Source organism: Camellia sinensis, chromosome 8 (assembly GCF_055761805.1).
Source record: "Camellia sinensis isolate YWXY chromosome 8, ASM5576180v1, whole genome shotgun sequence".
NCBI lineage: Eukaryota > Viridiplantae > Streptophyta > Magnoliopsida > Ericales > Theaceae > Camellia > Camellia sinensis.
Genome location: NC_138968.1, coordinates 156,058,407 through 156,084,436, shown reverse-complemented (window position 1 = coordinate 156,084,436; position 26,030 = coordinate 156,058,407). Strand labels below are relative to the sequence as shown.

The following is a 26,030-nucleotide window of genomic DNA, read 5'->3' as shown; positions in this document are numbered from 1 at the left end:
CTTTAATGAGGCTGTGTAATTTTTTGATAGAGTGTATAATAATTTAATGGGAAATTCTAACATATACACCTTTTAAAATGATGCATCATATGTACTCATAATTATGTTATTTTTTTCTCTAATTATGACAAATTTTATTATTTAGCTATGATATTATTTTAGTTATGACTTTTGAAGTTTTTAGTTATGCCTCATACTGTGTTTGGTTATGACATTTTATTTAAAAAATTATTGTACACAGCGTAAGCAAGTTTTGAATCCAAAATCTTGAGTTTCATTAAGAATATACTTATCACTTAAGCAACATATATATTATATGTATTAAATTCTTTATTATTATTAGTTATTTGAATTGCACATGTATCGCATGTGCCATCCGCTAATTATTTTAGTTATGACTCAAAAAGTATAAAATTATATCATTTTTTTCTTTAATTATAAAATGCATATAATATATACTTTTAGTGTTTTCCGTAGTTAATTGTAATCTATAATGGTGTTTTAAAACACATCAAAAATTTCTTACGTTTAAAAAAAATTAAAATTGAGGAATTAGATTTCAAATAACTTGAAATTAATAAAAAACTAAAAATCATCGCGAATCTTATACCTCCAACCCATCCATACTTCAAGGTTTTTTTAAATTAACTCCACTTGTTATTGTCAAAATTATAACTTGGCGTGCTATTCAAAGATCACAATTCACACTTTGAAGTCTTATGAGAGATACCATCTGTTTGGTAAATTTGATGGTCCAACTTTCATTTTGAAATCATAATTGAAACAGCAATGCTAGATATCATAAAAAATCTTTTATGAAAATAGTCATGAAAAATTTGTGACATTTGAATTATACTTACAATAAAACACCACACACTAATCAAGATAATCTAAGGGTCACAAATTTTTCATGATTCTTTTCATGACAAAATTTTCATGATCTGTAACATTTCTCTAATTGAAATAAAATTTAGTTGAAAAAGGGTTAGTTGCATTTCATCTAGGGCTGAGCAAGGAATCCGTTAAATCCGTAATCCGATCCAGTCCAGTCCAATCCGATAGGTTTGGATTGGTTTTTTGAATCCGCGGTTCGGTTTCGGATTGAATAATTAAAAATCCGTAGTTCACGGATTGGTTCTGGATTGAATCCCACGGTTCCGGATTGGAACCGATCCGGACCGTATACAAATAGTCTATATTTTTATTATGCATCCTCCCCCATAGTATCTTTTCTTATTCTATGTAAAATCTAAACTCAAACCTAAAACCGTATAATATCTTCTTTTATTACTTTTGTTTGTTAATTTTAAGTTTTAATTTGCAATGGTCTAAATACTTATGGTGAAACCAGTTTTCTTATGGTTGTTTAAATTCTAGAACAGTATGTCGTTATTATAGAAAAATATGTTGCTATTATGGAACTAATATAGCGCTATGTTTATATTTTTATGAAATTCAAGTGTTATATATATATTTTTGTTATTTAATTATGTGAATCCGTAGTCCTAAACCGATCCAATCCGTATTTAAATGGATTGGTTCGGATTGGTTCCATGATTTAAACGGATTGGATTAGTTCCAATTTTTAGGAACCGTAAATAACGGATTGGTCTTGGTTTTATCCCAATCCGGTCCAATCCGGACCATGCTCACCCCTAATTTCATCCTTGTACTTTAATAACAGATAAATAATCTATTTGTGATTTTGATCGTTTAAAAATTTTGCTTTATTCTACTAAAAAAATTATCTAAATTAACGCCTTCCAACAAAATAAAAAATTAAATTTAAAGAAAAAAGAAAAAAATGTCATTTGTTCATAGTTTTCATTCAAAACTCACATAATTAAAAATCAAGTTAATTATACACATTATTATAAAAACTAAATTATAAACTAGTTCAGTGTTTGACAAATTTAAATTTAAATTTAATTGAGCTAATATTTAATTAAGTTTGAAATTAGGTGTAACTTAAGCAAATAAAAAGTATTAACATTGGATAAACATTAGATAAGGGTTGAGTAAGAGGGTATTTGGAATGATATAAATAGTTATACTTTTTGATTTTTTACAAAAAGATGTGCAAAAAATAGTAAAAAGATGATGTGATTAAAAAAAGATAAAAAGATAAAAAAAATGTACTCCTATAGAAGATGTCAAATAATGTCTAAATATATATATATATATATATATTTTTTTTTAATATTTTGCTTTGTGGCATGACGGTCTGTTTCTGTCACATGTCATTGTATGTAACAAATAAAAATGTAGAAAAGCCATAATTAATAACATTACAAGAACAATAATTCAAAAAAAAAAGAAGAAGAAAAAGATGAAGCAAAAACCAAGTCATTCTGCCATTGGAGGAGGGGGTGAAGAACTCTGTGCATCTTCCACCAATATGTAAGTCTCATCTCCGACAACACCATTAGTGGTTAGCGGCCTCTCGACCTTCTGGCCTAGGCCATTCCACAGCATCTCCTTCTCTAAATGCAGGCAATAGCTCTCGAAAACCCGAGAGCTGACTGTAACTCCAAAATCCAACAAGAAAAGCAGCTCCAATTCAAGCTTGTTCAATTCAACCTTGTTTACTCCCCCAACTCGAGCATAGAATGCATTGTTGTAATGCCTATAGCATTGCAAACCAAAGAACAAATTAAGGATCAGTTTCATTTTAAGTATTATCAATGCTATATTTCCCATGGGAGATTATTTTTTAAGACATTGAATTACGGCCTTACAAAATTCAATATATCAATATTGATGGGACAGAATTTTTCAGAAAATTTTTATGCACATTATCAACAATGAAATGGGTGTCATCCAATAGGTCCAGCTGTCCAACACAGCCACAGACTGAAGATAAATCACTTGAGCTCCATACATTGAACCAAAATTACATAGACACTTAAAAGACTAGGGATAGTTACATTTATCATTCTACTAATACAAATACATGTATATATTTGAAATGATTGTCGAAAAAAATAAAACAAAAAATTTGTTAAGAAAATAAAACTCGAATATTGCAAAAAAAAAAAAAGAGAGAGAGATTACACATCGTCAAGGATCTTGGAGGCAACCATGACGCTAGTGACGAGCAACCTATGAACATTGAGTGAGAAGACGAGTGAGTCAGGGTGTCTATGCACCAACCTGTCTATATACACATACCCAACCACGAAACACGATGGACTACAATTCGTGTACTTGTATATCCTCTCCAAGTACTTCCCTATGCTTATATTCGGTGCTCTCACTCCATGAAAAGCATTCAAGCTCTTCCCAAACCGAACCGAGCCCCCCCACCTCATCATCCCCACCACCTCATCCTGCTGTGGTTCCACCTGCTGACTTAGCTGGTCGTTGCGTGCCACCAGCTTCTCCATCACGAAGGATAGCATGGTCAGGACTCGAGGTGTCGGTTCGGATTTGCTCAGCTCCGGCCGACAGAGCGAACTGTCGTTGTCCCCGCCGGCTAACATCTACACCATTGCTTTTTTTATGGTTATAGGGAGAGATTACTGTAAGATAATTGGGGGACTTTGAGACATTATTTTGGTGGGTAGGAAAAAGTGTGGCCAAGTGTGCATGTTATCCGGTTTGGGTGATGGTAGTACAACGGGTTTTAGACACGTGTCCTCAAACAAACGTGTCTTGATCACTTTTAGGGTTGGTTTGGGATGTTCTAAAAAAGTACACTTTTTGACTTATTGGCTTATATGGGTTGGGTTTGGGTTGGGTTTGATGTGATGTGTTAGAGAGGTGATGTGATTTAAATAGGATAGTGACTTTTTGACTTTTTGTATTATTTAGGTTATGCCAAACTTGGCCTTAATGTTATCCGGTTTGGGTGATCACTTTTAATTTTCTTTTTAATACCTCAAACAAACGTGTCTTGAGAAAATGTTCACAAGAAAAGAAATGTCACTATGAAATGTGTCGAGCTCGATTTGGGTTAGGTTTACATTTTAAATAAAGAGAAATTTAATTTAACATTTCTCTCAAGCTTCTAGTAATAAGAGAGATTCACAATATTTCTTTTTATAATTTAAGGTCTCTAGATATTCGATTGGGGTGGGCACAAGCGTGACTTAAGTGCTCTTCGTCTCTCGCGAGCAATACGCTTGCATCAACCTCAACATCTCTCACAACGACGATGAAGATGATGAAGAGACCCATTGCAAGAGACGAGCCTTCGTGAAGTCGAACTGGCCATTCGTAGCTTCTGGAATCAACATTGTGACTTAGACTCAAGTTCTTGAGTCGAATTCATAGGTACTCTGGATTTCAACTCTGATTTCGGCATCTTATTGTATACCCTTTCCTTTGTCGTATGTTACTCTCTTTTATTTCATCTCACATTTCTCTACAATTAATTGGGTTTTTTTCATTCCTCTATTTTTTTCCCTATCCAAACTATAATCCTGGTTTTTCTTGTTCTTGGCTTTGTAAGATTAGCTTTCTTTAAATTTTGTTGTTGATTATGTTCCTTCCAATTGGGTTCTCTGATTGTAATTTGGGTATGAGCTTCTTTACTAATTTAGTTTTTTTTTTTTTTTTTTAATTTTTGCATTTGATTCTTGATTTCATTCATTGAACCCATTATGGATTGTTTATCTATTTCAGACAAACTGATTTGTAGTTTATGAACTCTATAAATTTCTAGTTAAACAACAAGTTAATTTGAAGGCATGTTTAGTAGAAAAACAAGCTAGATGATGAAACGAAGTTCACCCATATTTGTGATGAAGTTTTAGTTTGGCCAGTGAAAACCATTGTATTAAAAGTTCTCTGGTTTGATTAAAACAATTTTCTCTGGTTTAAAATTGTGAACAAATACAGAGAAATTTGTGAACAAAACAAGAGAAATTTCAATTTTACCTGGATTTCTCTGGTTTGAACCTAGAGAAATTCTCCTTTCAGTGAATCTCTCTCTCTCTCTCTCTCTATATATATATATTGGTTGTTGTTGTTACTTATTTGGATGATCGGTTTGTGTATTGCACATCAGTATTGAGAAGGCAGAGAAATTTTGTGATTTGAACCTAGAGAAATTCTTGCGAAAACCAGAAAAATTCTTTAAAAATTCAGAAAAAATCTCTAGACTAGAATCCAAAGAAATTCTCTAGCCTTTCCGGAATTTCTCTGGGAAGAAATTCTCTGAGAAGTCCAGAGAAATTGAGAGAAATTCTCTAGGAAGTCCAGAAAATTTCTTTGGACCGAATTTTCTCTGGATCGATGTTAAAAGACTTTAGACATTATGAAAATATTGGATGTTCTTTATAGCATAAAATCTTAATACTAGGAACCTTAAAAAAAAAATCCCCTTAAACAAATTATGCTTAAACTTGACATTTTCCGACGTAGTGTTTAAAAATTCAATACCAAGTTAAGCTCTAAAATTATATTTTTATACTTCCAAATCTGTCAAATAAACTCATATATTTAATAATAAATATAAATTTAATAAAAAAAAATATTTTTGTAGTTAAGTTGGCATAAACATTTAGTTTTTATTCATTATATCCTAAGTTTAAAGTTTTGTGGGTATATTTTCCTTTGTTGGTGTATTTCTTTATTTTAAACAAAATAAAACAAAATAAATTATATATGTTCTTTTGTATACTACATAAATTTATAAAACTATATTAATAATTGGGTAAATCTAGGCTTAAAAATAATTCTCAAAAACCTAACTTAGTTAATAAATAGACCTAAAATTAAGTCCAACATGTCCCTATCAATTTAAATATCAATCTCATCAATCCCCTTGAAAATAAGGATTGAGTTCAGCTAAGGGTGTAAATCTGGCTCGGCCTAGTCCATGTCAGGCCTTATGGGCTCTTGCCAAAATTTGGGCCGGCCGGGCCAGCCCAAGGGCCAGAAAATTAAGCCCAGGCCTAGCCCTAAGCCTAGGGATATTCAAGCCTTGGGCAAGCCGGTAGGGTTAGGCCTGGCCTCGGGCTTGAGCGGGCCTGATCATTTTTTTTAATTTTTTCAATCAAAATTTTATTATTTTTCACTAAAAAAGACATTGGGCCTCAGGTGGGCCGGGCCACAGGCTGGGCCCACGGATCTGGCCAGGCTTGAAAATGATGGCTCAAGCCTAAGCCCAGAGGCTTAGGCCCAAACGGGCCTAAATGGGCCGGGTCTATCTGTCACGACCCAAACCCACCCCTGTAGGTTAGGCATCGTAACCGGCCAGTAATCTGTGGATTACCAAAGACCTTTGAACAGATAAGTATATAATAAGGGGTTGCGGAAGCAAATATATAAAATAGACAAGGTCCAATGAGCTGTGGTAACGTACATGAGACAGTAGATTTCAAAAACTTATTTATATATACATAAACATGCCAGTCCAAATACACAATATTTACAAGGTATTTACAGAATGTACTTCCCAAGACTTGACTTTACAGAGCATACACAAAGACTAGCATGAATACAAAAACATCCATGGCTTTAGACTTCGATCGGAACCTCCTCAGGAGGCACAACGGTTGGGTGACAAAAACAGAATAGAAGGCCGTCAACTCTGGCCCTGGTCACATGCCGGCTCACCTATATACATAATATAAACTGTGAGCGAAGGCCCAGTGAATAATAACAGAGTAAAGGGGTTTCAATGAATGAGTCCGTACAGATTCAGAAATCATAATTTAGTTTCGTATCAAATCCATAATTGGTCCAAATCATATACAGAAATAATAAGTCATGCTTGAGTTTACGTGATACATCCATTAGCAATAACAGAGCAGATACAAAACAGAGGCAGACACGTGAGGGTTACAAGTAACCAGTTCCTTAAAGGAACCTCCGGATCCGGGTAACAGAACAGAAGCTGAGCCCCCATGACGGGGCCTCCGGTACGGGTAACAGAGTGCAGACGGATATAAGTTCCATAAAGGAACCTCCGATACCGATTAATAGCCAACAGATATCACATGATGCTAAGGATGTCACGAATACATATCAGAAATTGAACAATCATTCATTGTACAGAACATATCATTTCGGAAAACATATCTTATTTTATCACACAGAAAATAGATACAGTTGAACATAACTTTACTAAGTTATTACTCACAGTTGGCCTTGAGACAAACAAACGGAGCAGATTAGTCAGACAGAACGCGACACATGACCTGCATAACACATAACAGATACACATTTGAAACACACGTTTTAATTGTAGAAAACTTACGTCGTTGGCTTTTAGTGTGTTTCTAACCTTTAATCCTCATTAAAGGGCCTTAAACATGGCCTAGGAATACCTAGGATGAAATGAGGATGCAAAAATGCCTTGAAAACCATATCTTAAATTTTGCTGAAGATAAGGTTGTAACATGCCCGGGGGGTACCCGCGCGCGTTAAACAGTTCGGACCCCCGAGATCTCTTTGATCTATTCTCACGAGTGCAATGTGAAACATAGATGAGAGTCCAGATTTGGCAACTTTTATTGAAAATCCATTTTATTGCAATTTTGTCAAAAATGGACTGCGTCATCAGATCTCAGAGTCGCCACCTAATATTTATTTTGGGAAAATTAGGAAACCCATAACTCGTGCCAAGGCCACTGTTCGTCGTAACCAAGGATGCTTGGCTCGGAACCTTAGGTATGAGAGGGGAAGGTCAATAATGAGCACCCCCGCCCACCCGATCAAAGATCGGCCTTTACTAACCATGATATGAATTTTATTTTATTTATATGTTCATGTTCTGATTAGTTAATAAATCCTAAAATTTACTATGTGAAGCATACAAGTATAGACTATGCCATTCATTTTGGAGTAATTTGATATCATGCATTTTGAAAGAGTTTTGACGATGTACAACCCAAATAAATTGAGTTTACAAGCATGAAAAATCAACATCATTCCAAATTAAGCGACACAACCTCCATCCACTGGCATTCATAGAGTTATATCACATAAGCAACTAGCCTCATGGTAGAATGCTAGACATAGTAAGAAAAACACACACACACGGGATGCTAAAGCATAAAAACTCACATGTTTGACGTCCCACGAACAAGCTGCAAAACAAAGTTAGTAAAATATGCATGATCTTATATACAAAATCCTAATGCAATTCACTCATGAGATGCAACTAAAGATTCGGCTTCTAAAATATGATATGTGAATCATCTCAAGAACATGAGGTAGCGCACATAATCACATAGGAATTGATTAAATCTACAAATGCAAACTTAGCCGAATCAAGATGCATGAAACATGGATGCAAAGCATAACTATGATGAAAAATAAATATGATGTTTATGTACAAATAAAGAAAGCGAGTAAAAGAACGGGATAGAAAGAAGAGGGGCGGGGAATTATTACAACATTTAAAGAATAATTACAAACCAAATTAGAGAGGGATGAGGAGAATATTACAACAAAATAAAAACCTCACAATACACTCAAAATAAAATAAATAAATAAAATAAAAGCTTCATGTTCTTTAGAACCGCCGGCGGAAATTGGTCAATATTGGGAGATTACGCCATCTTGTTCGGAAGAAGCTAACCGACCGGCCAAATAGGCCGGCCGGCGAACTAGGCCAAGCAAAACCTGTCTTGTTGCAAAACCAAGAAAAGGAACAAACAAAAAAAATATGTAGGTGGCTCAACTAACCACTACCGGTTAGATTAAAAAAGAAAAGAAAAATAAAAAAAAAAAAGTGCAAACTCACAATATAAGCCTAAAGCAATAAAACAAATATAAGATAGAACATGCAAGATTATAACGGAACTAATATGAGACTAATACACGAAAAAAAATAAATATGAGGTAAAACATGCAAGATTACAACAAAACTAATATGAAATTAAAGTATGCGAATAAAAATAAATAAATAAATAATTATGAGCGAAACAAACCACTAGGATTATAACAACACACTATGAAATATAAAGTAAGAAAATAAATATGAGATAAACAAACTACTTGGATTATAACAAAACACAATGAAATAAGAAGCAAGAATATAAATATAAAATATAAGAAAATGAAAGATTAAAAATTCACCTTCCAAAGAAAGATTGAACTTCTTGATTTCCAAACTTCCTCTTGATCACCCTCAAGTGTAGGAAGTGTGTTCTCAAATCCTCAATTCGAAATTATGGAGTTTATGGAGTTTGTGGTATGGAAAGTGGCTAACTCTTAAGTTTTTCTCACTTTCAATCACTAAACATTCTTCCTTATGATCGAGGCGATTGATCTTTGGCTATATCAGAATTTTTGGAGTGGTTTTGGTGTATGGAAATGAGGAATTTCAGTAGCCATGGAAGGTATGGGGTGTATATGGAAGATAGAAATATTTTTGGCTAAACAACTCAAATTTTCTCTCTTTTTTCACTCTTTTCTCACTCCTTTCTCTTCAATTTCGTGGTCCTCCTCCTCTCTTACAATATGATCATTCTATATAGGCAATGAGGGAGAGTAAAGGTCAAAAAGAAGGTGGGAGACAAGGTGGGAGACAAGAATGTGATAGGAGGGCAAATTTTCAAGGTGGTTGCATGGGATACTCCTTTATGGATGCAAACAAAATATCTTTTTGACTATGGAGGATGATTAGGTATAATGGAGGGTGAGTGGATGCACTTGAATGGCTCAAAAAATGGGTAAATGGGTTGTCCCAACCGAACCAAAACCAGGAAAAAATGGGCTATTGTTGTTTTGGGTCGAATCAACAAAATCTGCTTTTAAGCCCAACTTCAAATGGGCATATCTCCCCCATATGGTCTTGGTTTTAGGCAGTTCTTTAGTCCAAATTGAAGCCCCAGAAGTCTACTTTCCAATGGTGGTGGACTCACATTTAAATTCCAAGTGTACAAAGAGATATGCCTAATTTAGTGAAGGCTGTCTCGGGCTAGATCAACAAAATATGCTCTTAAGCTCAACTTCAAATGGGCATATCTCCCTTATTTGGACTTGGTCTAAGGTGGTTCTTGGGTCTAAATTGAATCCCCAGAAGTCTACTTTCTAATGGTGGTAGCCTCACATTTAAATTCCAAGTGTACAAACAGAAATGCCTAATTTAGTGAAGACTGCTCATTTCCTTCTTAATGATTTGATACTCATCCTTTTCCTAAACCAGCTTTCTTTCATCCCCTCCTATTTCCTTCAACTCCAAACCTATAAAGAAGATATTTTTAAATATTTTTCAAAAATTTCACCTCCCTTCCATTTATTTCTACTTTGTCCTTACTCGGTTTACTGAAAAGTGCAATATTTTAATCGAAATGGAAGCCTCGGGACATCGTAGAAACATTTAAAAAAAACATATTTTGAAAAGAGGGTTTTAAGGTCTAAAATAGTTTGGCCAAAAAAATGGGTGAAGGTTGGGATTAAAACTTAAATTCCATCTTTCTTACTGAGAATTTTGTGAGAAACACATTCTAATTGTCATCATCGGGTAATCAAAAGAAAGCGCCCGAGTCTTAGTGCCGGTCAAAATGGGGTGTCTACAGTTGCCCCTCTTTGACAGAGCTCAAAGTCATTTCATGACGTGAGTGAATGTCAAAGCCCAAAGACGACCCTTTTGACAAGGCCGTAAGACTTGGGCAAACAAACAAGATGCAATGCAAGTGGTTGAACCCGAAGGTTGCCTACGTATCCTTTTGCAAGGAATCAAACCAGCGTAGTTCAGGGGCAGAATGGAAGTGACATGCTCAAAATGCAGTTTGAAGGTTGGACTTACACGCTTTGCGAAGCCAGTTGTTTGAAAATTCATGATTATGTAATGCAATACAATGCCATGGAGTGATGATAAAGATATGAAGATGACAACAATGAAGAGGCAAGCTTCGTGCAAATGATATGAAACATAACAGGGGGTGCATTGCATTAAATGTGCCACAAAATCACATGCAAATGTGTCACAACATAATTTTAACCGAGTGAAACAACAGCCTAACGCGTCTCACGCGAAAGGAGGAAAGATGGTGTAAACACCAGACGCACTTGATGTTTTTAACCGAGTAAACTTGCAATCCCAACGCGTTTCACGCGATAGGAGGAATGGCGGTATAACCAACAAGCGTACCTAATCGTATCTCATACGGAGAGGAAGAAGGTTTTAACCAAGTAGAAAATGACAATGGTGTAACCAACAGGCGTATCTCAACGTATTTTATACGAAGAGAGGGAAGGTTTTAACCAGAGAAAATGACAATGGTGTAACCAACAGGCGTATCTCAACGTATTTTATACGGAGAGAGGGAAGGTTTTAACCAATGAGAATGACAATGGTGTAACCAACAGGCGTACCTAACCGTATTTTATACGGAGAGGGGGAAGGTTTTAACCAAGTAAAAAAAATGACAATGGTGTAACCAACAGGCGTATCTCAACGTATTTTATACGAAGAGAGGGAAGGTTTAACCAATGAGAATGACAATGGTGTAACCAACAAGCGTACCTAACCGTATTTTATACGGAGAGGGGGAAGGTTTTAACCAAGTAAAAAATGACAATGGTGTAACCAACAGGCGTATCTCAACGTATTTTATACGAAGAGAGGGAAGGTTTTAACCAATGAGAATGACAATGGTGTAACCAACAGGCGTACCTAACCGTATTTTATACGGAGAGGGGGAAGGTTTTAACCAGAGAAAATGACAATGGTGTAACCAACAGGCGTATCTCAACATATTTTATACGGAGAGAGGGAAGGTTTTAACCAAGGAGAACAACAATGGTGTAACCAACAGGCGTACCTAACCGTATTTTATACGGAGAGGGGGAAGGTTTTAACCAAGTAGAAAATGACAATGGTGTAACCAACAGGCGTATCTCAACGTATTTTATACGAAGAGAGGGAAGGTTTTAACCAAGTAAACGTCACATCCTAACACGTTTCACGTGAAAGGAGTAAAGATGGATTCGAAATCCAAACGCGTCTCACGCAAGTGGAAAAAAAGGTATGGTAGAATGACAAGGGGTAACCTCCACATGTAGAAGCCACCGATGCTGCTTTTCTTCCTGATCATATTCACAACTTTCCCTATTCTCCAACGGGGTGACAGACTAGGTTGGTTCAGTATCCAGAATTAAGGCGCATACACGCTACCTCAACCTATGGGGCTGCCATACAGATTTCAAGCCGGGGATACACCCCTGGGTATTTAAACCAGACTTTAGTCTCGGAAATTCCAAACCTTTTGCGTTCTAGGCATCGCCATTCGAACTCTAGTTTCCACCGTCGCAGTTGGTCTCCTAGGAACTCATTGCAATCACAGGCAGGTGGCTATACCAGACCATCTGATGTCATTCGGGCATGACAAACACCAAAGGAATTGCACCTTTAGAGGATTTAAGGTCTCCTAGACCATTCTTAGACCATTGAAGTCGTTCGGGCACGACAAACACCAAAGGAATTGCACCTTCAGAGGATTTAAGGTCTCCTAGACCTAGGGAGTGCACAAGATGGTGTGATGCGCAAGATAGCGCGATTAAATTGAAATTGCACAAGACAGTGCGATGGAATCGAAATTGTGCGATAGGTGCTTTATTATGCGTTAGATGCACAGAATGTAAGGAGGAATTGTATGCTCGAACCAAATACCGTATACATATACTATGTACAGACAAAATACATACAAATACGACAATATACACAGACATGCCTGTACGGTTTACATACATAGATTCGGGGAATATTCTGTTTGCAGCCATCAACGGAAAGATACCGTTACTGAGAAGGCATATTCCGTTTGCTGACGTCAACGCACGTACGCAAAACACGCAAAAAAAAAAAAAAAAAAAAAAAAAAAAAAAAGGAAAAATGGAAAATGCATAGACACGGGGGTTCGACCCTCTGATCTCAAGTTTGGCCTTCGAGTCCTCGACCACTGAGCCATGCCACTCTTGTGACAAAATATTCAAACAAACATATATATATATAGGTATATGAGACATATATATACATAAGACCAAAACAAAACAAAAGAAACATTTGTTTGTGGGGTTCGAACCCCTGACCTTGGGCTCAACCTTCCAGCCTTCAACCACTGAGCCAAACCACTGAACCCAAGCCACTCTTGTAACCAAAATGTTCAAACAAATATATATAATACATAGATATACAATATATATACATATATGTATAAATATACAATTCTCCCGCCTCTCTCTCTGTTTTTGTCTCACTCTCTCTTCCGTCATCTTCTTCGAGCGTTGTGTCTGGCGCACGATTTCAACAATCGCGGCGCCTGACCGACAGGCTATCCAATCGTGCCCCGATTGTCAATGATCATCTCAGCCTTCTTCCCTCATTGTCTTCTCCTTCGCTCTCTTCTTAAGTTGAGGCCTGCGAGATAGAAGCAGAGCCAAAGCCTGCAAACTTTCTCTGCCACCACTCTGCAACCTCTTTTTTTTTTTTTTTTTTTTTTTTGCATTACTCTCCTTTGCCATGGCTGCTTCACATGGTTCTCTCACTCTTTTTCCAGACCTGAATGAGTCCACGATAGAGATGACCAATTCTGACTCCCCTGAACCTCTACCACGGGCTCCTCCTCCTTCCCCTGTTTTCAACTTTCCAGCGATGTCAGTTGAACAAATCATGGCGGCACAGTCTAACATCGAAGAAAACTCGTATACGCTGAGGTCATGTGTGGAGACCGTGACAGCGGTCTCCAACTTGTCCCGTCGACTGCAGAATAGGATGTGTGAGGTACATCAGTTAAATGCACAACTCTCCCTCCTCCAACGTATGTACAAAGACGCTCGGGTAGAAATTGGTGTGCTGAAAAAGCAGAACAAAGAATTGAAACGACTGACGACCTCTGTGACTCGATTCGGAGTTTCTTCGCACAACCAATTTGATGGTCGGCGAGGAATAATCTCCTTTGGAAGTTCTGCCAAGGTTGAGGCAGAGTCTTCAAAAGCTTCGAAGGAGTAAAGATGAAACGAGGCAGTTGATGGTAAAGTTAGGCAATGAAACTATGTGCAAATGAAGCCGGTTGTAATCTTCTCCGCCGAGTTGCTGTCGAAAAACTGAGAAGATGCTACTCTCTCTCTTTTTGGTTTTCTTATTTTTGTTTGTTTGTTTGTTTGTTTTTTTTTTTTTTTTGTTTTTTTTTTATTTTTAGAGTGAGCACTTATAGCTTCAACTCCTTTTTGTACAACTTTGATCGGGTTTAATCCCTGACATTTAATAAAACAAGTTTGTTCTACAAATCTGGATAGCATGAATGGCACAACACTGAACATAAAAATCATTTTGTTTTAAACTTGAAAATGGTTGCATTTTAGTGAATTCTGAACTGAATATTGAGCCTATCACTGACCAAAACACAAAACACAACTTAATGAAATGAAAATGAAACAAAAACCATCCCAAAACACACCCTTTTGCGCTTGTCGGAGCAAAATGAACGCAAAACAGAGTAACACCGATCGATCGCCCGACGGAAAAAGATTGTCAGCGACAACTACTGTGCATTTTTTGGTGATTGCTTGATTAAGGTGACGAGAACTCGATAGTGTGGATAAAAGACAGAAAGCCTGACTCAACTGTGCCCCTAGTTCATCACTTTTCCTTTTTTTGTTTTTCCCTTTCTGCTAAAGCGATTTTGATCAACATGAGAGGTAAATTAGCACACTTGTTCCATTTTCTACCTTGAAATCATATAAGCCAAATTATGAGCACTGAAAATTTTCTCTTTTTGGTCCAAAGAATGGTCTGAGTTTTGAAAAATGGAATAATTTTTGAGAAAATCAGTCAACTTCATTAAAAGTCCTCAAAATCTATTTTTGCAAATGACCACTACTCGATCAACATGAAATCAACCCTTGAGATGTACACTTGAATTCATCTTGTGACTGAACTCGTCTGAAGGAGAAATAGGACAACTGAATCAAATAGGGACGAGCCATTAAATATGGATAGCCGAGCCGAATAAAGATACACCAATCAAACATGGACGAGATGAGTGAGTTGACAAATGATTAAGGCCGAACTTCAAGATGAAGCTGCCTACGTATCCCAAAGATCGGAATCAGGCCGTACGTAGTTCCGGTTAAGGTTCACTCGGGTATTGACACTCTCCTTTTGTGCTCTAACTTTTGCCAAAGTCGCCCTTTCGGGTTTTCAACCTTGCGAGCTTTTCATCATTTTCATATATATCTTTCTTTTTTCTTTTCTTTTTTTTTTTTTTTTTTTTTTTTATGCTCTAACTTTTGTCTGGGTCGCCCTTTCAGGTTTTCGACCCAGTGAGCCTCTCAAGGGTAGTACTTCTTCAGCTTGTCCATGTTGATTGGTTGTGAAAACTCCAAACCATCCAAATCCATGAGAATGACTGCTCTTCCTGACCAGATTGATTTAATGATGTAGGGACCCGTCCAATTGGGTCTAAACTTGCCCCTAGGATCGTGAATAGGAGCTCGGTTGTCTTTCAACACTAAGTCCCCTTCCCTCAAATTCCTGGATCTAACCTTTTTGTTGAATGCTCTGGCAATCCTGCGTTGATACCCCTGAATGTGGTATAACGCCTTCAACCTTCGCTCATCAAACAAAAATAGTTCCTCAAATCGGTTCTGTTGCCAATCAGCTTCTGTTATCTGACATTCAGCCATAATCCTTAATGAAGGCACTTCCAACTCAATCGGCAAAACAGCCTCCATTCCATATACCAAAGAGTAAGGGGTTGCCCCTGTAGATGTTCGGATTGATGTCCTGTATCCCCAAAGTGCAAAAGGCAACTTCTCTGGCCAATCTTTATAAGTTTCTACCATCTTACACAGAATGTTCTTGATGTTTTTATTTGCAGCTTCAACGGCTCCATTGGCTTGTGGCCTGTAAGTTGATGACTTGTGAAAAGCCACATTATACTTCTCAAGTAGAACTGCCACTTCTCCTTTGAAATGTGAACCATTGTCTGAAATTAATTCGTTTGGCACCCCGTATCTGCAGATAATGTTATTCTTGATAAATTTGGCCACATGTGATGTTTTCAACACTGAATATGACTGCGCTTCAACCCATTTGGTAAAATAGTCAATGGCAACCAAGATGAACTGATGCCCATTTGAACCTTTCGGTGTGACTGCCCCGATGACATCTATGCCCCAGACTGAGAAAGGCCAAGGCGAAGTCATGTTGTAGAGTTTTGATGGCGGGATGTTCACGCGATTGGCATGGATTTGACATTTGTGGCATCGCCTAACAAAGTTGATGCAATCACTTTCCATGGTTAACCAGTAGTATCCTTGTCTAAGGATTTTTCTAGCTAGCATTATACCGTTCATATGGGCTCCACACTCTCCTCCATGGATGGCTTCCATGATACGTTTTGCCTCTTCTTCTTCTACACATAGCTTGTGCATTCCTAGATGCCCTCTCTTATATAACTTATCTCCGCAAATGACAAACTGAGTGGCAAGACGCTGTATCCCCCTTTTGTCTTTGGTGTTTGCCCCTTGTGGATATGTACCACTTTCCAGAAAATTCCAAATATCAAAGTACCAAGGGTTTTCATCTTGAACTTCTTCCGTTGCGGCTATCATTTCATATGCGGGGGTGTACCTTTGTTCTATAAGGATCGGACGCATCTTGACCCCGACCGGTATATCTATCATTGATGTTAAGGTTGCCAACGCATCAGCAAATCGGTTGTTCTCTCTTACCAAGTGCGTAAAAGTCAGTTTTTCGAACCTCGGGATCAACATGTCCAAGGTTTGATGGTAGACTTTCATTTTTTCCTCTTTAACTTTCCAATCTCCGTTGGCTTGAGAGACGACCAAGTTTGAGTCCCCGATCACATCCAACCTTATTGCCCCTAGTTCCAGGGCTGCTTCCAATCCGGCAATGCATGCCTCATACTCTGCTTGGTTATTAGATACCCTGAATTGGAGTTTGAAAGCTAAGGGGATATGGGAATCATCCGGCAATATGAGCAACACGCCTATTCCATAGCCAAATTGATTAGACGCTCCATCAAAGTACAACTTCCAAGTGTCTTCTTCCATCTGCATGACCTCTTCATCTGGGAATGAGTACTCCACATCTTCTCCTCCTTCAATTGGGTGATCAGCCAAAAATTCTGCTACAGCCCTTCCTTTGACAGATTTGCGAGTGACATATTTAAGGTCAAATTCAGAAAGCAAGAGTAACCAACGAGCTAGCCTACCGGTAAGAGCTGGTTTCTCAAAGAGATATTTGATAGGGTCTAATCTTGAAACCAGAATTACCGAGTGAGCTAACAAGTAGTGTCTTAACTTCTTGGTGGCCCAAACCAAAGCCAAGCAAGCCTTTTCCAAGGAAGTATAGCGGATCTCGTAGTCAAGCATCTTCTTACTCAAGTAGTAGATGGCTTTCTCCACTTTCTCATCTGACTCTTGCGCAAGCATACATCCCATGGTTGATTCAGTCACTGATAAATACAAAATTAGCGGTTTTCCTGGCTCGGGCGGTGATAACACAGGTGGATTCCGCAGATACTGCTTGACTTGCTCGAATGCAAACTGACATCGATTATTCCATTGGAACTTCTTCCCTTTCTTTAGGAGACCAAACAGTGGTTCACAAGTCAAGGTTAGCTTTGAAATAAACCTCCTTATGAATTGCACCTTTCCTAGAAAACCCCGCACCTCTTTTTCAGTCATTGGTGGCGGCATTTCTAAGATGGCCTTAATTTTAGATGGATCAATTTCGATTCCCCGTTGTGTGATCAGAAATCCTAACATCTTACCCGCAGTTACCCCAAAGGTGCATTTTTGTGGATTTAGCCTTAGCTTGTATTCCCTAATTCTCTCAAAGAATTTCTTTAATGCAGTGTAATGGCTTTCCCGATCTTTGGACTTGACAATCATGTCATCTACGTACACCTCAACTTCCTTGTGGATCATATCATGCAAAAGAGTGGTAGCAACTCTCTGGTAAGTAGCCCCGACATTCTTCAAACCGAATGGCATAACCCTGTAGCAGTATGTCCCCCATGGTGTGGTAAATGCTGTCTTTTCTCTGTCCTCTGGAGCCATAAGGATTTGGTTATACCCTGAAAAACCATCCATGAATGACAGTAAAGCATGTCCTGCAGTGAAGTCTACCAATTCGTCGGTATGTGGCAATGGGAAATCATCTTTTGGGCTAGCCTTATTCAAATCCCGGAAGTCAACACAAACTCGGATTCTGCCGTCTTTCTTCGGAACTGGCACAATATTGGCTAACCAAGTAGGATATTCTGATACTAGCAAAAAACCAGCATTGATTTGCTTAGTAACCTCTTCTTTAATTTTTAAGGCCAATCAGGACGAATTCTCCGAAGCTTCTGTTTGACAGGTCGGGACCCAGGGTCGAGAGGGATCCTATGCTGTACAATCTCAGGGTCAATTCCTGGCATGTCTTCGTAGGACCATGCAAAAACATCTTTGAATTCTGTTAATAAAGCAACTAATTGTTCACGTTCCTCTGAAGATAATGTAGAACCAATTTGAATCAAGCGAGGATCTTTTTCAGTACTCACATTTACAGAAACAATTTCATCCACTAATGGCTTAGCACGCCTTTCTTCCTCCCAGTCGATTAAATTTTTCAAAGCCCGAGGAATTTCTTCCTCTTCGTTTTTATCAAAATTTTGAAAATTTTGGTCAATATTATGAACTATGGGCACATAAAAGTAAGCGGAAATCACATCTTCATTCAAAGCCTCAGGCTCACAAGTTGCAACAGACTCAAAAGAGAAAGAAAAAGAAGACTCAGATATTTTGGACAAACTTAAATCTGCTTCTAACCCCACAGGCCCACCAAACTCAGACTTAACAGCCAATTCAGAACTCTCAATACAACTCTTTTCAAAATGCCAATTTATTTGTGAGCCATTCACCGCATCCATGATGAAGCTTGAACAGTCAGCAGGTACCTCTTCCCCGATCATGGCAATGGTCATATCCCCCAAATTCATCGGTTCAGCGTTAGTATGTGATTCTATCAGTAAGTCAGCCAGTGTTAGACCCAGAACTTCCTCTGTGCTGCTTTCGGAGCTGATCTCTCTATCTTGTCTGATGTCGATACTAGGATCTACCCCCTCCTCATCACTGTCAGAAAGCTGATGATCGAAGAAGATCTCAAACCCAGGGTATCTCTTTTTCTCCACTTGATCAATCCAGGGCTCAGGGAAACCACAGAAAGGGAAGTCTTCTCCTTGGCGGACAAAGCGTCCGTTCAAGGTCCCACGAATTGGCTTATGAACTAACTCAAACTGCTGCCCGGTTCTCTTGGCCTTGATCCTCTCCCTGATCTCTTCAGTTTTCCTTTTCCAGTCATCAACTGTGGGTGCATACCCCAGTCCGAATGCATGTGGGTTATGAGGTACTTCACTGGCTGTAGTAATACTTTTCCTGCCACTTTGTCCCAATCCCATCCCTGGAATGTGACCTAGTTTACTCATGAAATAGATTGATTGGGCACTGACGTATACACCTTCATCTTCTGCCATGAGCGTTTGAACTAGCTGGGCCTCTGCCAATGTAAAACCTGATAGGAATACATCTTCTTCCCCATGCTGTATTTCTAGCAGTGGTGTTGTGACTTCTGGGGGAGGATGAATGGATGAATTTCCGAAGACAGTGGCAATTCCTCCGCCGTATGGGTACTTTACCAATTGATGTAATGTGGATGATACAGCTTTTATCTGATGAAGCCAGGGCCTTCCCAATAGCAAGTTGAATGTTGCGGGAACATCCATGACATGAAATTCAGCTTCGTGCTCAGATGGACCCACTGCTATTTGTACTTTGATTGTCCCCATCACTTCCCGACTAGTATTATCATAGGCCCGGATCAATTGAGTAGTGGGCGTGAAATCTGCCGGCTTTAGCCCGATTGCATAAGCAGTGCGTGTAGGGCAAACATTGATGGCTGATCCGGTGTCAATCAGAACAATCAGTATCCATTTCTTTCTGCATTCCAGTGATACGTACAGAGGCTTATTATGTCCCGATCCTTCTTGTGGCAACTCTTTGTCAGCAAAAGTTATTGCTGGGATTGTTTCTCTCGGGGTGATTAATGACACTAATTGCTCAGGAGTGGTGTCAATTGACAGCTTAGCCTTGCTCAACATTGACAACATTGCCTGTCGATGTTCTCGAGAAGCCATGAGAAGACCCCAAATAGAAATGTTTGCTTGGATCTTTTTCAGTTGTTTTAGAACCAGGTCTTCTTCTACCTCTTTTCCTTTTTCTTTCTCTTTCTCTTTCTCTACCTCTTTATCTTTGCCAGAGGGTTCTCCTTGGTCTAGATGTGGAGGCTTGAAGTAGCGCCCACTCCTAGTCAAATGATCAATTTCGTCTGCATACCAAGTCTCATCCGGCACATGGTTTACCCATTCATCATCAGTATGGGCCAGTTGTAGGTCATTATCATCCCACCATTCGCCTTCGTTGATTGAAAGGCAATTATCTAGCGCTGCTTGAATCATTCCAACAGTATGCTCTAACTGGCTTTCTGGTTCTTCTTCTCTTCCTTTGGACCTCTTTCCTTTGCCACATTTAACAGGTTTCCCGAAATCAAGTCTTTTTCTTTCAGTTTCCTCAGCAGAAGTTTCATCATTGCTTAACCAACTGTGACTGTAATTCTCCGGTTCCCACCATGCCCTCTGCACATTCTCAAGATCTAATTCTTCGAAGAAATGAAGATTAGCCAAGTCTTCCTCTGGGTCGGCCAAATCATCCAACCCCTTTTCAAGTACATCATCTCTGACAACATTGATAGAAAATGAGTCAGGCAGATCAACCTCAAGCTTTAGTTGACCATCGGGAATAATATACCGGCTAGGATCATACTTTTTCTCTGATAGTTTGCCAGCCTCAAGCATAGGTACTACCACCATAGGGTTTTTGGGTTTTGGCTGGGTTGGAGGTGCATCCATCATGCATAACTCAATGCCTTCAGGAATATATACCTCAGGTTTTGGTAAATGAGTAGGTGTGATATAGATACTAGGGTTGAAGGTGGATGAAAGTGTATGGATGAGGTTAAGATGAGGAGGTGATGGAACTCTGTCATGGGGTGGCAACGGGTTGGTAGTGACGTTGGGTTTTGGCGGTTGTGGGGGAGCTATGACTTTATTGTCTATGAGATCTTGGATCTTATGTTGGAGACGAAAGCAACGATCTGTGTCATGTCCTGGTTGTTGGTGGAAAGCACAGTGTTTGGTAGGGTCATGTTTGGCTGGGAGAGGTTCGGGAAGAGGTCGGGGGTCCAAAGGTTTCAAGTACCCTCTTTTTATCAAGATGTTCATTGCTTTAGAGAGTGACATATAGAGAGGAGTGAATGTTCTACTTGGAGCTCGGGTTGTGTTTTGCAGGCCAGCATGAGCAAAGGGATCGGCTATTTTAGTGGTGGTGGCAACCAAGTTGATTTCAGAGGGTTTCACAGCTGTGCTACCACTGGTGGTAGTATTGGAACTGCGACCAAAAGGTTTCCGAACAGGTTCCTTATCATCAATAATTCCCTGTTTGATGGCATCCTCTATCTGAACCCCTATCTCTTTTAAGTCATTAAAAGTGAAGAGCGGGAGGACTATCATTTTTTGTAACATCTTTCCATGTAGATTTCTGACTATCATACGAATTTGGTCCTTTTCAAGTGGTCTGTTGGTCATCATTGCTGCCTTTGCCCTCCATCTGGTGATAAAGGTCATGAAACTTTCATTGGGCTCTTGACGGGTGGCTTCTAATTCCCGAGTAGTCAATTCAATCTGGGTGTTATAAGCATATTGGGTGATAAAGGCCCCGGCTAACTCTTCCCAACTTTGTTTTACCGAGTCCTCTAACTTGGCGTACCAGATGGCAGCCACTCCTGACAAAGTTCGTCCGAATAAAGAGAGCTTTTGCGGACGAGTCAAACCCATAGGCTTTAAGACATCAGAGAATAGGCGAATGTGCACCATTGGGTCACCGGAGCCATCAAACCTATCAATGTGTGGCATTTTAAACCGTTCTGGCAACTTCACAGCTGTCTCAGTGTACCCGTCTTCGATGTCCGGGATTGAATTGACTCTTTGTGCCTTTTTGAAAAGTTTTTCCAACTTGGCTAGCTTTAACATAGTTGAGTCAGACTCAGGTGCTTCAGAGGGATGGAGCCCTCCCACTGGTTGTGGAAGAGGAAATGATCCTCCTGAAGTTTGTGCAGGAACCCTCAGATCTTCTGGTGAATTAGGTTCGGGAAACTCGTCAACCGGTGGAGGTAGAGGTGGAACTGGCTGAGTCACCGGAGGTGGTTGAGTAATGGATGCCCCAGATGAGCGTTGCAGTTCAGCAAGAGTATTGCCTTGAGCAGCAAGAGTAGTGCCTTGGGCAGAAACCGTAGTGGCAACAATATCCATGCTCCGTTGAAGGCCCAGTAGTATGTCTGCTATATTTTCTGGAATTTGAGCCATCACTGATTCTGGTGAGTTAAGTGGTGATGATCTAGCAGGTGAAGAAGGGGTATTCTGGACAGTTGATGAAGCTTTTGCTTTTCTTCGTGTAACCGGTGGCAAAGAAACTAACACTGGCTGACCCTGAACCAAATCTATACTTTTGCAAAGTCTACCAACTCGGGTCCACAGAACTTGGGGGATATTAGACCTTTCGGAAGCTATAGTGCTCGACTACCTTGCTGAAACAAAATGGGACCCCCAATCAGAATTTCATCAGCATCCCAGCTCGACTGATTACTGCTAACTCATGTTGGAAAAAAACTAAACTCAACCACACAAGCTGAAATGACTGAACCACTCATCTGAATCTAAGAATCCCCATACATTGCGCATAACACATAGCATGAAAGAGAACAAACACCCCTATGGGGGCTAGGGTTACCCTGTCCTAACTTTGAAATGATCTAGGGTTTCACTATTCAAACAAGCGGCATCATACATCCTAGAAATGGGAGAGCATCCTGTCCTAATTTTGGAAGGTACTAGAGCTCATTATATGTACAAGGTTGGCTCTACTTTACGGGTTGAAGCCAAGGTGACGTTACCAAAGAGTCCTTTGGGTCATAACCAATAAAGATCCCAGGAAATCAGAAGAGTCAAATAGCCTCTCTTCGGAGTCTGAGAACCTTAGATAGCAAAGCTAGATAGCAGGGCTACATAGCAAAGCTACCCTTTTGACAAATCTCAAAAGGTTACAACACAAGGCCTCTAAAGTATCGTAAAAATAGGTATAGTGTCACAAAAAGCTTACCTGTGCTCCCACCAGTATCTGGGCAACACAAGGACTTGAAGTGCACCAATGAATGCAATGCAATGAACATATAATTGAAAATAAAGGTCATATCATGGAGTTCGAGTCAAGGTTTCATAAAATCCCCAGCAGAGTCGCCAGAAACTGTAACATGCCCGGGGGGTACCCGCGCGCGTTAAACAGTTCGGACCCCCGAGATCTCTTTGATCTATTCTCACGAGTGCAATGTGAAACATAGATGAGAGTCCAGATTTGGCAACTTTTATTGAAAATCCATTTTATTGCAATTTTGTCAAAAATGGACTGCGTCATCAGATCTCAGAGTCGCCACCTAATATTTATTTTGGGAAAATTAGGAAACCCATAACTCGTGCCAAGGCCACTGTTCGTCGTAACCAAGGATGCTTGGCTCGGAACCTTAGGTATGAGAGGGGAAGGTCAATAATGAGCACCCCCGCCCACCCGATCAAAGATCGACCTTTACTAACCATGATATGAATTTTATTTTATTTATATGTTCATGTTCTGATTAGTTAATAAATCCTAAAATTTACTATGTGAAGCATACAAGTATAGACTATGCCATTCATTTTGGAGTAATTTGATATCATGCATTTTGAAAGAGTTTTGACGATGTACAACCCAAATAAATTGAGTTTACAAGCATGAAAAATCAACATCATTCCAAATTAAGCGACACAACCTCCATCCACTGGCATTCATAGAGTTATATCACATAAGCAACTAGCCTCATGGTAGAATGCTAGACATAGTAAGAAAAACACACACACACGGGATGCTAAAGCATAAAAACTCACATGTTTGACGTCCCACGAACAAGCTGCAAAACAAAGTTAGTAAAATATGCATGATCTTATATACAAAATCCTAATGCAATTCACTCATGAGATGCAACTAAAGATTCGGCTTCTAAAATATGATATGTGAATCATCTCAAGAACATGAGGTAGCGCACATAATCACATAGGAATTGATTAAATCTACAAATGCAAACTTAGCTGAATCAAGATGCATGAAACATGGATGCAAAGCATAACTATGATGAAAAATAAATATGATGTTTATGTACAAATAAAGAAAGCGAGTAAAAGAACGGGATAGAAAGAAGAGGGGCGGGGAATTATTACAACATTTAAAGAATAATTACAAACCAAATTAGAGAGGGATGAGGAGAATATTACAACAAAATAAAAACCTCACAATACACTCAAAATAAAATAAATAAATAAAATAAAAGCTTCATGTTCTTTAGAACCGCCGGCGGAAATTGGTCAATATTGGGAGATTACGCCATCTTGTTCGGAAGAAGCTAACCGACCGGCCAAATAGGCCGGCCGGCGAACTAGGCCAAGCAAAACCTGTCTTGTTGCAAAACCAAGAAAAGGAACAAACAAAAAAAATATGTAGGTGGCTCAACTAACCACTACCGGTTAGATTAAAAAAGAAAAGAAAAAAAAAAAAAAAAAGTGCAAACTCACAATATAAGCCTAAAGCAATAAAACAAATATAAGATAGAACATGCAAGATTATAACGGAACTAATATGAGACTAATACACGAAAAAAAATAAATATGAGGTAAAACATGCAAGATTACAACAAAACTAATATGAAATTAAAGTATGCGAATAAAAATAAATAAATAAATAATTATGAGCGAAACAAACCACTAGGATTATAACAACACACTATGAAATATAAAGTAAGAAAATAAATATGAGATAAACAAACTACTTGGATTATAACAAAACACAATGAAATAAGAAGCAAGAATATAAATATAAATATAAGAAAATGAAAGATTAAAAATTCACCTTCCAAAGAAAGATTGAACTTCTTGATTTCCAAACTTCCTCTTGATCACCCTCAAGTGTAGGAAGTGTGTTCTCAAATCCTCAATTCGAAATTATGGAGTTTATGGAGTTTGTGGTATGGAAAGTGGCTAACTCTTAAGTTTTTCTCACTTTCAATCACTAAACATTCTTCCTTATGATCGAGGCGATTGATCTTTGGCTATATCAGAATTTTTGGAGTGGTTTTGGTGTATGGAAATGAGGAATTTCAGTAGCTATGGAAGGTATGGGGTGTATATGGAAGATAGAAATATTTTTGGCTAAACAACTCAAATTTTCTCTCTTTTTTCACTCTTTTCTCACTCCTTTCTCTTCAATTTCGTGGTCCTCCTCCTCTCTTACAATATGATCATTCTATATAGGCAATGAGGGAGAGTAAAGGTCAAAAAGAAGGTGGGAGACAAGGTGAGAGACAAGAATGTGATAGGAGGGCAAATTTTCAAGGTGGTTGCATGGGATACTCCTTTATGGATGCAAACAAAATATCTTTTTGACTATGGAGGATGATTAGGTATAATGGAGGGTGAGTGGATGCACTTGAATGGCTCAAAAAATGGGTAAATGGGTTGTCCCAACCGAACCAAAACCAGGAAAAAATGGGCTATTGTTGTTTTGGGTCGAATCAACAAAATTTGCTTTTAAGCCCAACTTCAAATGGGCATATCTCCCCCATATGGTCTTGGTTTTAGGCAGTTCTTTAGTCCAAATTGAAGCCCCAGAAGTCTACTTTCCAATGGTGGTGGACTCACATTTAAATTCTAAGTGTACAAAGAGATATGCCTAATTTAGTGAAGGCTGTCTCAGGCTAGATCAACAAAATCTGCTCTTAAGCTCAACTTCAAATGGGCATATCTCCCTTATTTGGACTTGGTCTAAGGTGGTTCTTGGGTCTAAATTGAAGCCCCAGAAGTCTACTTTCTAATGGTGGTAGCCTCACATTTAAATTCTAAGTGTACAAACAGAAACACCTAATTTAG

The 26,030-nt window shown here is 38.7% G+C and overlaps 2 protein-coding genes and 1 long non-coding RNA gene across 4 annotated transcripts; all 3 read right to left on the bottom strand.

The window, feature by feature from the left end:
• Positions 1–2,151: 2,151 nt before the first annotated feature.
• On the bottom strand, positions 2,152–3,581 carry CYCP2;1 (cyclin p2;1). 2 transcript variants are annotated; one of them, XM_028200214.2, is made up of 2 exons: positions 3,154–3,581; positions 2,152–2,626 (listed from the first exon to the last, which is right to left on the bottom strand). In XM_028200214.2, exons 1-2 carry the CDS (start codon positions 3,480–3,482, stop codon positions 2,347–2,349), a joined length of 609 nt encoding a protein of 202 aa, XP_028056015.1. In that variant the 5' UTR covers positions 3,483–3,581; the 3' UTR covers positions 2,152–2,346. The 2 variants fall into 2 exon arrangements, with proteins under 2 accessions (XP_028056015.1, XP_028056014.1); XM_028200213.2 differs by having other exon boundaries at positions 3,055–3,579.
• Positions 3,582–6,323: 2,742 nt separating this feature from the next.
• Positions 6,324–9,790, bottom strand: LOC145797231 (uncharacterized). Its single transcript, XR_014338502.1, has 3 exons — positions 9,034–9,790; positions 7,091–7,148; positions 6,324–6,564 (listed from the first exon to the last, which is right to left on the bottom strand). It is a non-coding gene; the product is annotated as an uncharacterized LOC145797231 (long non-coding RNA).
• A 5,031-nt stretch (positions 9,791–14,821) lies between these two features.
• Positions 14,822–25,380, bottom strand: LOC145798206 (uncharacterized). Its single transcript, XM_082885699.1, has 8 exons — positions 25,015–25,380; positions 18,642–22,609; positions 18,413–18,563; positions 17,913–18,005; positions 16,832–17,066; positions 15,661–15,916; positions 15,445–15,570; positions 14,822–14,842 (listed from the first exon to the last, which is right to left on the bottom strand). Exons 2-8 carry the CDS (start codon positions 22,386–22,388, stop codon positions 14,822–14,824), a joined length of 4,629 nt encoding a protein of 1,542 aa, XP_082741825.1. The 5' UTR covers positions 22,389–22,609; positions 25,015–25,380.
• Between the last annotated feature and the right edge of the window lie 650 nt (positions 25,381–26,030).

Excerpts from the sequence above, each read along its gene's own strand:
- LOC145798206 (XM_082885699.1), bottom strand. The coding sequence starts at position 22,388 with ATGGCTCAAATTCCAGAAAATATAGCAGACATACTACTGGGCCTTCAA. Across the intron at positions 18,006-18,412 it reads TACATTATCTTCAGAGGAAC|GGTATAACCAAATCCTTATG; the intron begins GTGAACAATTAG and ends ATGGTTTTTCAG. Across the intron at positions 15,571-15,660 it reads CAATCCGAACATCTACAGGG|ATAACAGAAGCTGATTGGCA; the intron begins GCAACCCCTTAC and ends GCTGAATGTCAG.